This window comes from Mytilus trossulus, chromosome 11, assembly GCF_036588685.1.
Source record: "Mytilus trossulus isolate FHL-02 chromosome 11, PNRI_Mtr1.1.1.hap1, whole genome shotgun sequence".
In the NCBI taxonomy this organism is placed as follows: Eukaryota; Metazoa; Mollusca; class Bivalvia; order Mytilida; family Mytilidae; genus Mytilus; species Mytilus trossulus.
The window spans coordinates 35,661,748-35,675,723 of NC_086383.1; the positions used below are offsets into that span (position 1 = coordinate 35,661,748).

General features: G+C 32.8%; 1 protein-coding gene across 1 annotated transcript; it reads right to left on the minus strand.

The window, feature by feature from the left end:
• Positions 1 to 64: 64 nt before the first annotated feature.
• On the minus strand, positions 65 to 13,194 carry LOC134690000 (uncharacterized). Its single transcript, XM_063549971.1, has 3 exons — positions 13,172 to 13,194; positions 5,903 to 6,240; positions 65 to 2,046 (listed from the first exon to the last, which is right to left on the minus strand). Exons 1-3 carry the CDS (start codon positions 13,192 to 13,194, stop codon positions 65 to 67), a joined length of 2,343 nt encoding a protein of 780 aa, XP_063406041.1.
• Between the last annotated feature and the right edge of the window lie 782 nt (positions 13,195 to 13,976).

Here is a 13,976-nt window from a genome sequence, read left to right on the forward strand (position 1 = left end):
GCTTTATGTTAATGGTAAATATAAACACACGGTGTGATCTATTTGGCTATATTATACTAAAAGTTTATGTGAAAGCTAACAACAATTTTGATTTTCTTGCTTTTGCTGAAAGACATACATATGCATCATCTTCTAGAGCCTCATCATAACACTGATAGGCATTGATCTTATCTCCTGATATCTCATAACATACTCCGAGTATTGTTTTTGACTCAGATACTTCATGTATTGAAACAAAGCAGTTGTCTTCAACTGCTAAAAGTAAATCATCTAATGCCTTTTGTCTGTTGCAAATATCACCAAGATTATGATGACATAAAAATCGTAGACAGTACGATAGAACAACTGGTGGTATTTCAATTTCATCGTCTTCAACTTCAAGCTTAAGTTCTTCTGGTATTAACGATGAATGCCTTATATAATGAATATGGCCAACGGTTGCTAATTTCATTCTTTCCGTAAATGTTAATTTGAAATGTACGTGTTGTCTGTAACTATCCATTTCTTCTCCATTGTAGATATCACAGTCTAAATACGCCATACCATGATTAAATCTCGACAGAACATACTCGATCAGTTTGAGTGTTATATTGAACTGTCCTGTCACATAATAAAAAGACGCGTACAACAACCAACCCGATACAGCATCTGTTCTTAGACCGTCATATAAATGTCTATGATAAAGTTTTTGTATTTTGTTAGTTTTACCTATTTTAGTTGGTGGCGGTAGCATTTGTACTGTATGTTGACTGATTATGCCATAATAATAATTACATATATCAGTGATAAATTGAGACGTTTCAACTATTTTGAGAGATTCGACATTTGTTAGTAACTTATAAGGAAGATGCTCGTTTGTTATTGGTCCTGAAAGACTACATGTTTTGTAAAAAAAGAAATCTAACGTACATGTATTACACGAGGTTTCCTTCTTTGTACTTAACAAACGATTTCCACTCTCAGCCGGAAATAAATTATCTATCAATCCATCAATTCCACCACACTTTATACTATCCAGTATTCCCAGAAGCATTTTATTGTTATTTTGGTCAACTTTTCCTAGAAACATGTTATGATTAGGAACAAAAAAGTTCGGACAGTAACAGTTGTTTATCCAAATTTCTAATTTGTCAAGACAAAGAAAAAAACAGTAAAACAATTTAAGCAATCTAAATGTTTCAATATCGACTTCCTCGGAGACCCAGAACAAAGCTGTTTTCATAAAGTAAGAACACAATAAATCTTTGACACCATCGTGTGTGTTAATGATACGCCTCAATGTCAATTTCAGTAGACCGTAACATAAAAGTTGAGTAAAATTAAATGAATGTACTAGTTGTGTTTCTGCCACAGAGAAAGAAATTCTCCATAATAAGTCATTATATGAAGTAGTCCTTGGTCCTATAGGTACTAAAAGACATCCATATTCTACTATTTTTTCAATAACCACATTGGGGGGCCATTGTTTTCGATGACGTCTTACCCACAGAATTGCACTATGAGGCAATCTTTTACTTCGTATGCAAAATGCCATATCAAAATTCTGATCTACATCTGATAAACAGGGACCGTGATAAGATAGCTGATGTAAACCTACTAAATGTTGTTTTATGTTATATAGAAATGCCTTTACTGATACATATTCGCCATTAGTAGTACTTTCACAGCTTTCAGATATTGTGATACCAATCTCGTCTTCACTATTTGCTATCAATTTAAGTCTTGTAAATCCTGGATGGTCGTCATCTAACTCCATTACTAGTGTAGTATGTTGTATTGGGTGTTTGATACCCCATACATTTTGAATTACGTCTAAGTTTACGATGATGTACATGATATCCACGTCACTACCTTGTAAATCCAGTCCATCTGCCAAACTTCCACTTGATATTTGCCTTACATTAGATGCAAATGAATTTTGAATCATATCTTCTATCATTAATAGTCGTTGTCTAGTATGAATATGCATTTCAGTTCCAATTGTATCAACTAGATGTTCGTAAAAGTATTTGTCCTTCAGTGTATTTCCTGGCCATGGCAATATATCTTTAAAATATGAATATATTCATTTTACTTAATTAGTCACTTAATTTTACAGTTTACAAAGTTAACTATTCATGGGATATTATGAATTCGCCGGAATTTGAAAGGAAGAAAAATGCCTCGAAAGGGCAAATTTCGCGGAAAAAACGACAGGTAGCCCGAGAAACGACAGAAAAAAACCCACAGGCCTCCCTAAAAAGTGACTGGACTAGGTAGCATAAGAGTCAATATCAAGCTCGTCTAACAAAACACCTGCATTAGTATATTGCACGTTTTACATGCTTCAAAAGACTAGACCAAGTCGTGGGAATAGCCTCACTTATAATTAACTTTCCCTTTTTTGCAAAACATGACTTTCTTGCTTCGTTAATCATGTTAGCTTCATCTGATAAGTTTGTTCGATCTTACAGTAAAACCCCGGTGATTTAGTCTGATCAATCATCATTCTTTATGTTAAAGTCACATCTTCAAATACTATCAGTGTCTCCCACGCATTTTTTTTCCCTTTTCAAGCAAAAAAAGAACCGTATCACAACCGGTAAAGGTATGGATCAGAAATAAGTGTGTGTGATAACTCATTGTCTATTGCATTTGAAAGGCCATTGGTAGACATTAATCTTAAGATTTTTGCCTCCTGAAACACAATCCATAGTTCGTCTGCCCCAATGTCACGGAATAGCGAAATAATATTGACAGCAACATCAGTGACTGTTAATCATTTCTCGTTTAAGTTCGTGTTTCACTGCATCAGACACAAGCGCCATAATTTAATTGTCAGTCTCTTTATGTGAACATGGTGCTACACTTAAAATACATCACGTGGTGGATAAGATAGAATATCCTGAGCATTTCTTGCTACAACTACCATTATCATTAAAGTATTCATCCACTCTTGTTACAGTTTCAAGGTATGATTAAGGTAAGGACATAATACCCAATCATCATAATCGTTATGAAACACCTTGAAACTGTAACAACAGTGGACGTAGTGTCGGAAGTGAACATATACTGGTAGTTTAAAAGCTGCTAAAAGAAGCAAAAATAACATTTAGGTGAAAGGGAATATACAGACCAATCAAGGATTAAACACATTCTCAAGATTGGCAAAGTTTTCTGAGAGATGACGGCAGCGAGAAAGAACTTTTAAGTGTTCATTCTCAGCAGCTTGCTCTACAATACAATTTTGAGTACAAGATAATTGAAGCAACAAATGCTCAGGATGTTCAGTGTTATTAACCACTTGATGATGTTTCAAGTTTAGCACCATGTTTACACGAAGAGACTTACACTAGAATCAAGATCGATTTGTCTGATGCAGTGAAACACAGACTTGACTGAGTCATGACTCAAACAGTCGATACTGATGTCATTGCTCTTTCGCTATTCCGTGACACAGGGGCAAACCAAACTTTGGTTTGCATTTGGAAGGGGAAAAAGCAATAGATATATGTCAATCAATAACCTTTCAAATGCACTAGGCGTTAAAAGATAACACGTTTGCTGGAAAAGGAACTGCGTTGGTGACATGAATGGAGTTTGAAGATGTGACTATAGCATTTAGAATCATTATTGATGATTGACCAGCCAACATCACCATATGGATTTGATAAGTTTAATGTCATTGAAAACGATACGTGGTTTTGTTGTAAGATCGAAAAAAAAGGGAAACAGATTGGGTAAAAAAGGCAAGAATAATATGTGTTTTTGGAATTTATGGATGTGAAAAACAATACCACAGTCTGTGTAAATGTTGGAAATCAGCTCTCCGATTGTGAATTGCGGCCTAACGAGTATGCAGATTGGGTATTAAGTCCTTATCTCAATAAACTACCTTGTAACTGAAATACGGGTGAATGAAGTCTTGGATGCGTATGGTAGTTATAGCAGCAAATGGTCAAGATATTCTATCTTATCCACCACGTGATGTATTTAAAGTTCATCACCAATTCACAATTAGAGGCAGATCCTTAAATCATGCTGCATGTGTCTGATGGAGTGAAACACGAACTTAAACAATACAATACAATACAATACAGTACAATATATACAATAAACGAGTCATGATTCGAACAGTAGTTAATGATAATGCTGTCACTACTGTTTCGCTACTCCGTGACAAAGGGATAGACGAACTACGGATTGTGTTTGGGAGGGCAACAGACTTTTGATTAATATCTATTAATAGCTTTTCAAATGCACTAGGCAATGAGTGATCTGAGTGACCTGACACACTAATTGTTATTCAAGCCTTTACCTGTTGTGATATGGTTCCCTCTTTGCTTGAAAGGGAAAAAAACTACATTGATTGCATTTGAAGATGTAAATTTAACATAAAGAATGATCATTAATCAGACCAAATCACCGGGGTTTTACTGTAAGATCGCACAAACTTAACCGATGGGTATAACATGGTTAACGAAGCAAGAAAATAACTATTTGCGCAAACGGAAAGGCTTTTTTATGCTATTCCCTCAACTTGGTCTAGTCTTTTTCAGCATGTAAATCATACAATATACTTAGGTAGGTGTTTAGGGAGACGAGTTTGGGATTGGCTGTTATGCTACCCACTCCGTGCAATAAAGAGGATAACTTTTTAAAAACTCTTTTTGAGGCCTCATCATTTTGTCAGAGGTTTGTACGTTTTTAATGTGGAAAATCGGGTATCCCGTGCACTGCTATGTGTGCATGTTGTAGTGATCGTTATTTTTGGTCGAAAATTGTAGTAATTTTAAATATGTTTTAGTACTATAGTGATTTTATTTCGTTTTAATCAATCTATCCAAAACTCTACATCGAAGAAATGGATTGAGAACTCATCTTTGAAATTTACGTTATATTTATACCGGAAGTGTCAACTTTATATTTAAACATTTACAACATGATAGAATACGTGGTTTTTGGGATAACTTAAAGCCAAAAGTTAAATGACCAGCACAAAAAACTCTACATCGAAATAATAGATTGAGGACTCAATTTACGTCATATTTATATCGGAAGTGTCAACCTTATATCTATACTGTCAAACCATGCTAGAATCAGTGTTTTTTTTTAGATAACTAAGAGCCAAAAGTTTAATAACCAGAACAAAATAAAATCATTTTCTATACATTTTAAAAAAAAGTTGAATATTTGAATAATAAATTAATATTTCCATGTCCGCCATTTTTTATATTACCGGAAGTAAGGGTTTTTAAGACATATGTCTTATACATTGTATCTATCAAAAGCACCAAAGAAAGGTTCCTGCACAATGAAATGATAGTAGCAATACGTTTAAAACATATTTCAATTACCCTCCCTTAAAAATAAGCTTATTTAATTAACTACAATGTCCGCCATCTTGGATTTTAACCGGAAGAGGGGTTTCTGAAGACATCTTGTCTATTTAATTTATCCAAAAGTAGTAAAAAAGAAATGTTTTTACCAAATATAAGGATAGTAACATGATACTAACACATGTTTACACACTAGCCTTCGATATTGGGTTGTTTTAAGTATGACGTCCGCCATTTTGGATTTTACCGGAAGTGAGACATTTGTTTCAAATGCCTCCCTATCTGAAATGAAAGAGATATAGGAAGATGTGGTGTGAGTGCCAATGAGACAACTCTCCATCCAAATAACAATTTAAAAATTAAACCATTATAGGTTAAAGTACGGCCTTCAACAGTTGAGGAAAGTCTATGTCAAATTCCATACTTGTAGCAGGATGTGCACAATTCGTCTGAAATATGCTTGTAGCCGCCGGACTATCGGGTTGTCTGTTTGTCTTAATATTATAATGTTCGAGTATTATCTAAGTATTTAATAAATTATTAAAAGACTTTCATAATAAGTTTGTTTTCAACACCATTCTTACCTTCATTGTAGTATACACAATCCTGTAAGTATTCCAGATATTCATTTGAAGATTTGTCAGGATATCTAAGGTTTAGTATCGACTGCTCATGAGTCTTTCGTCTTTCTAAGCAAATTTTATAGATTCGTTCAAACTGTCTGATTGTCAGCCCGAAAACGTCATTTGATATAACAATCCCTCCTTCTAAAGACTGGGAAATTGACGGAGTGTATCTACGCCTTCCTCGGTAAGGGAAACTTTTAACACCATATTTTTGCAGGTACATAATTTTGTTCATTCCATACATATTCCTATCTCTGTCATATTCTTGGTTGTTGGGATTTGGGTCCATGGTTGATCTAAAGAAATAAATCATTGAATACATTTATACTTTAATCATGTCCAAAATTATTTTCCGCAAGTTTAATGTCATAGTTTGTGTTTAATTTCACAAATGCCAGTCTCTAAAACAAAAAACATGACAAACTTAATAACAGATAAGCATATTTGACAATTTTCCTCTATTACGGGTAACTTTTTAAACCTTGTGTTAGATACAACTATCAAACTACTTTAGTGTTGAAGATCTTACCCAACTTATAAAAATGCGTATGAAAAAAATGTGTCATAACGATTTTAATAAGATTATGAGATATTTTGATACACATAAAGTTATTTGATTAGTTCATTTCCAGGGTCAGGCTGTTCATAAATCCAATGTTTTCTAATTTGTGATTCGCATATCCAGTGATTTCAATAAAAAAAAAATATTTTAGTTTCGTGCCGTCAAACGCAGCCTCTCATGTGAGTGAAAGTGCTTTAGTTTAAGTGTTTTCATTATATTCTTCGATTTACGGCGTTTAAAGAATACATTCTTATTGTTAATGCCTCCAAACTAAACAAAACAGGCACCTTATATAGAAAAAACAACAACCTTTCTAGAACTATCCCTAACAATTGCGTATGCCTTATGAAACAGATTGAAATGCACTTTCGATTAACAGATTAAAAGTAAAATGAAAAAAAATACCGAACTCCCAGATTTATTACAAAAGGAAAGTGTTTATATTCAAATAGCAAATTAAAATCTAAAACTCAAACATACCAATCGAATGGATGACTTGTTGATTGTTTTTTTCTAATGAAGAAAATAGTTGATTTAACCTATTTCTATAGTTAGCAGAACTTCCCACTCGCATTACAGTCGCATACAATTCCACCATATTGTCACGAATGTTTGAACGAAACAATTGAACATAATTAGTCATGTCGTAAGTTAACGTGTCAGATGCAGTCAGCATTGTGTTAAAATTCTTATCACTATAAACAAAAACTATTATGTCAACAGAGAAAAACATAAATGCATAATGACAAAGCACATATTTAGCAAAATCAAAATACAAGAGTATGGAATTTGCTATAGAACGATAATGCAACAACGTGATCAGTGGTGATGTTTAAGAACCGAGTCTCGTCAAATGGATATTACCAATAATAGACCAAACAGTAATAGTAATAATTTATAATTGCAAGCTATTAAGATTATAAAAAACATATGACGTTGAGTTCATTAAATATGTGCTTTCAAACCATCCTGTATTACTTTTAAAGTTGACCAACAGAGTCTTGATATCATCCGATGATTTTTTTTACTAAACTCTAGATCGTCAACTTTTCACTACCATGAACAGTTTTATAGAATTGTAAAACTTGTTCACGTTTTTTATTCTTTAGAAAAAAATATAGTTTGAGGTAAGGATACTTCTTTGTCTTAAAACCTTCACTTTCACAAAAAAAAAGGAAGTCATAGAGCGATGACGTCATGAAACAAATACCGTTTGTTTTGCGTTTTATAAGTAAAATCAAACAAACACTTGCATTTTGACATTCATCGTGTGATTGGATCCAGGAAAAAACGATGTTAGAGGTAGATAAGCAAATCTATGTAAAGAAAAAATGGCAGTATACCGTACAAATGTCACATCGCCTTCCGACCAATCATAAATACATAAGTTGAAAACATGCTTTAATAAGGGAAGTCTTTCATTTGCCCTTAGTACATAATATTTCGTAGACTATCAAAATAGAAAGAAATTATCTTGATTCCACTATGTTCTTTTCATCAAAAAACTGTAACGTTGCTATATGTAAGATGTAAGATGTCACATGTAATTAGTTTAATTTAAATTTAACAGTAAAGACAATACTGATAGCACATTCGGTATAAAACATGTAAATCACCATTTCAGCTTTGTGTTATTTATATATTTTCAAGTTGACTTCTTTTCTGGTGGTTACTTGTTTTATGCTTGTTTAGACAGGGTTTTCGAGTTATATTTAACTTATATGTTTCCTTTTCCCATATTCGTTCATGATATGCTATAGATTTGTCATTGATGCAATTCCCAGTTTGATATCTTTGATCCATTTTGACAGTTGACATTAAAAACTCCATGAAACGGATTTGGTTTGTGATTTATTTCGAACTAATGCTTCAAAAATACAAGAAACAAGAATTTAACTGGTTTCAACCATAGATTTAATTGGGGTCTGACTATATGTCTATTTTTAACGCATCTTTGAAAATTCAATTCTGTTTGCTATTAAGTTTACACCATGTGTTAATCTACACGTATTTATTTACAAAGTTAAAAAGGATTTATATAATAGGATTTTAATATTGTTTAAACATAACCTCGTCAATCACTGGAAACATATTTGAGTAATAATGTGAATTTACAAAAGATCACCACACAAGTTCACATAAGGTAACACAGAATAGAATATAATCCCGATCATACCAAATACAAAATATTTCGATAATATTGTGAATTAACATAAGGTCACATAAATTCACATAAGGTCAAACGGAAGAGAATATAATTCCGATCATACCAAATTATACATACTTTTATAAAATTGTGAATTAACACAAGGTCACATAAGGTCAAACAGAAAAGAATATAATCCCGATCTTACCAATTTCACCGATACCTGTATCTAAATAAACATCGACTGTTAAGTGTGAAAACAATAACATGAAGGGTTAACCCTGCAGTCATAATTATTTTTACCCGGTTTTAATCAATTGTCAAAATACAGCCATTGTTAGTCGGTCTTGAAAGAACTACCTGGGGTAAACAAATATTAAAACATTAAGAATTATTGTCCTACTCTAAACAAATCATTTGTGTTGAATACAACTCACCACTGTTATGAACGACTAATTAGCGCAATCCTTTCAAAACTGTACACTTGAATATACTTCTTTAGGAATTTCCACTTTCGATATTAAAATGTGTTCTGTACACCTACGACGCATTTATAAGGTCGTTTAAATTTAAATTACTAGATCCTTTTAATGAATCTAAATATAGTAACATATGAATTGTACCAAATAATAGAACTCAATTAACCGAAACACAATTGTTAACAAGCTATTGATTTATGAATGAGAATATTTGTGTGAATGTGTGAGTGTGTTCATACTTGTACATGTTTTACGTGCTGTACATTATCTTACATCTCTGCAAAAATGAATTATTGTGTAAAATTCGATACACACATATAGGCTATTATGTTTGGCTGATTGGATATATGAGTTGTAAGCTTACAAAATAAATATTCAGCACTGTTAATAAATAGTGCAAACTAAATTCAATCATATAATTATTTTCTTTTAAGTTCTAATCAGCAGAAAAAAGTAGATTAACAAAATAAAAATAATCAGCTAAATTGAAAACAAGGCAAAGAAGAGTTAAAATTGAACAATCTAGAGACTGAAGCTTTCTATTATAATTGCTTGTAATGGCCCTTACTGTATTGCTCTTTTTTATAGTTGAAATGTGTAGCTTATTCATTTTAAAATATCGAAAATGTATAGATGTATCAAATGACTTTTTTGAAAGGTGGTAAAAGACATTTTGACAACTCTTAAAATTATACTTTAAACATTTGTAAAAGATAAACTCCTATTGATGTATTTGTGAATAATTATTAGCTATCATAATGAACATGTTCACCATAAGCCGATACCGATACCGATACCGATACCGAAACTGAAACCGAAACCGAAACCGAAACTGAAACAAAAAATAGTAGTGAGGTAAATGGTAAATGTGTATAATGTTCAATCAACCCAACACTTTAACTCAGCTGTATGGTTTGACATTTGAATACACAATATGGCGTTTTGATTCAATTCAATTAAAAAAAGTAAAGTTAAATTCAACGAGAATGCAATACACTAATGCATGTAATATACAATAAAGATGGTGATACCGATGTATATATGAGGAACATTAGGGATGAAGAAAGTTTCGTTGAAAGAAAGAACTGTTCAACATAGTTCTACCATATGTGCAATATCGCTCCGACTATATCTGAATATATAGTATAACGATAAACTTTAATTTACAATTGACGAAGACGAATACTTATAAAGACAAACATTTAATTTGAGTACAATCGTGTGCTTGTTGTTTATCTGTATCCGACGAGAAGGATACGATAAGCTTTTGTGTTTTCGGTAACACTATTTTCAACTGTTTGATAAACATTCCTTTTAATTTATCTCTCTAATTTATTTTCGCTTCTTTATCTGGAAGACCGTTTGATGGTCCCTCTAGGTGTGCTAGGTTCCATTGATGTTTTAAATAAATCTCCATCTTCCATTCCACTTTCTTTTTCTTTTTGATGTCACCTCCCATAGAATAAATTTGCAGAACAAAAACCAGGCATTGTTTTACAGTGGACATCGTTATATAAACTGTATTCATACGCAAGTCATAAAGACACATGAAAGAAAATAAGAAACATCAAATATGGTGTTCTCAAGTCATAACAATGACGCGACGATTTACAGATTTATAGATTCGATCGATTCACACGAGATGTAACCGTTTTCCCGTAAATGTATCGTACTTGGAGACATAATATATCCATCTGAACATTATATTGCAACACTATTAACTGTTCCGCAATCAAAATCTCCGAGCAACGGAATTTTTTCAATGTAAAGATTCGTACAAGAAGAGTTTATTTAGATTGATTGAAAATTTATAAAATAAAAGGTTCTCTTTATTAAAAAAAATCGGAACGATATTGCACCTATTGTAGAACTAAGTGGAGCTCTTTCACTATGACAAAACATGCTTTGTTATTGATGTACAACATAGATGGGTAGTATCAACTTCTGAAATTGTATACTACATGCATTAGTGTATATAATATTGGTTGAATTTAATTTTGCTTTTTTCACGGTGTATATTCATAACGCTTCCTTTCCGATAAAATCGCCGTTTTTGCTTCCTTTCCGAGTCAGAAAACACGTCCTTTTCGATAATGTACACAGGAAATAGTCACATCAATTGAATGGTAGTGTCCTTTTATGCCAATGTACTAATGAAATACTAATATTCTTGAAAGAATTGATAGATGACGGAACAAAGATTATAAACAAGTATCCAAAATAAGATTTGCTAATGTCTATAATCGATTACAGAAAGCATACGAGTTTACACAACAACAGCGTCGACGAGTACAACAAGTTTATCAATAATAAAAGTCATGAATGCAAGAACACTTGACCGTTTAATATAAGTTCGGAGTTTTCATTTTGTTTATATTATAAGATTTCTAACCTTTCCATGCATGCGATGAAAACGCCTCTTTCTCCTCTACAAGACCTATATAGTCATAACCCATGACACCCCTCCTTTTTTTTCTCTAGAAGACCAGGAATAAGCCCACCCTCTGTTTTTTTGCCAGTTTTTCAAATTTTGAGCTCTAGTTTCAGTTTTTTTAACACAGCGCGGGCCATGGATACCTTTACTCTAGGATTTGTTTAACCATTTCTTTAAATTTTGAGCTCTTGTTACAGATTTTCGAACAATGCGCCCTCCAATACCTTGTACTAAAGAAGCGGGGTTCTTTCCCCTCTACAAGACCGATTTAGACATAGCCAATGACACCCTCGTTTTTTTTCTCTAGAAGCCCTGGAATAGGCCGACCCCCTGTTTTTTTACCATGGCTTTGACCCATTATAAATAACTTTTTATAAATTGTGACTTGAATGGAGAGTTGTCTTATTGGCACTAATATCATATCTACTTATTTATATGTATTCTTAAATGACTATGTAAAATGGACTGCTGTGAAATATATGTAGAATTGGCTCTATCATGATTTAACTTAAATTGGATTTGAATTTTCTAAAATGTACCTCTGGCATTGAGTATTTTTTTTTTTTTATGGTTTTCAGCATTAAACACGTTTTTTAACTTTTTGATTAGACCTTCAATGAGAGTCTCAAGATGACGATTGATGGAGGGTTATTTAACGTCCAGTGGCAAGTATGATGCAAAGTGTAGAGGGATTAATATATGTTGCAATAGCTTGTTTCCCAGTCCACTATGAATAAACATTTTTAAACTAAACTAAGTCAGATGGATATTCAGGTAGAAAACATGATAATGAGAAATCAATCTGAACCCCGCTTTGTACTAGGCTGTAATTTCAACGTGCTATCTCACAAGGTACAAGTTCGAATAATAGACATGTCACCTTACATCTAACACATTATTCAGACCCCGGGGATCGATTAGTCTTTTACTCTTACTATGAAATGCCACGTGATAGGTTTCATTGATAATCTGCCCTTGTTCTTTAAATAATGCCAAAATACAAAGTTGTGCCTAACAATGTTGCTTATCTATAAGAAAGGATATTGGAGATGCAGCCCTCGCCGAAAATATGATCATTTACGGTGACATTTTATCATGTTCTATTTTAATGAAATGTTGTCTCATTGTCATAAAGTCCATATCTTATACTTTTTATATCGTAAAAACAATGAGCTAAAGTCGTGCTTATTTCTTAGCCTGCGCGTACGGCTAAATTTTTATTTTATACGTGATTATGAAAGGCGTCGTTTCCTTAGACTCCGAAAGTAAACGTTTCCAAAATTGACGCTGGGACTGATTTGTCGAAAAGGAAGTGTTTCCTTGATTTAAAAAAAAAGAGTTATACGGATGTTTCAGGTTAGCTGGACAAGATAAAACCATTTGGTAAGTTAAAATATAATGAAAAGCTTGCAAATCAATATGCTGCATGCTTTTTAAAATAGTTTCTGGGCAAACAAATGTATTTTTTATCTGTCATCGTCAACGACGCTGAGATTTTGGAACGGTTTTAACTGTTTTATATTATTTTCTTAATGAAATCAACTTGGTATAAATGTAGACAAAACATTCAAATGTTCCGTTTGCTACATAATTTTATTTAACTTACCTCTTGACGGCAGCATTATTCATTTTAATATCGTGATCCTGTGCGATGTCGTCATTGGCACTCAGAAAGGAAGCGTTCAAGTATCGGAAAGGAAGCAAAAACGCCGATTCTATCGGAAAGGAAGCGTTATGAATATACACCGTGAAAAAAGCAAAGTTAAATTCAACCAATATTATATACACTAATGCATGTAGTATACAATTTCAGAAGTTGATACTAACCATCTATGTTGTACATTAATCACAAAGCAGGTTTCGTCATGATAGTGAAAGAGCTACTCTTAGTTCTATACCTGTATAATAGGTGCAATATCGTTCCGAATTTTTTAAATAATTTATTTTATAAATTTTCAATCATTCTAAATAAACTCTTCTTGTACGAATCTTTACATTAGAAAATTTCCGTTGATCGCAGATTTTGATTGCGGAACAGTTAATAGTGTTGCAATATAATGTTCAGATGGATATATTGTGTCTCCAAGTACGATACATTTACGGGAAAACGGTTACATCTCGTGTGAATCGATCGAATCTATAAATCTGTAAATCGTCGCGTCATTGTTATGACTTGAGAAAACCATATTTGATGTTTCTTATTTTCTTTCATGTGTCTTTATGACTTGCGTATGAATACAGTTTATATAACGATGTTTACTGTAAAACAATGCCTGGTTTTTGTTTTGCAAATTTATTTTATCAAAAAGAAAAAGAAAGAGAGGATGGAGCATGGAGATGTATTTAACACATCAATGAAACCTAGCACACCTAGAGGGACCATCAAACGGGCTTGCAGATAAAGGAGAGAA

Coding starts and splice junctions, on each gene's coding strand:
- LOC134690000 (XM_063549971.1), bottom strand. CDS start 13,194: ATGAATAATGCTGCCGTCAAGAG. Junction 6,241..13,171: donor AATAATGCTGCCGTCAAGAG/GTAAGTTAAATA, acceptor TTATTTCTTTAG/ATCAACCATGGACCCAAATC. Junction 2,047..5,902: donor TTGTGTATACTACAATGAAG/GTAAGAATGGTG, acceptor CATATTTTAAAG/ATATATTGCCATGGCCAGGA.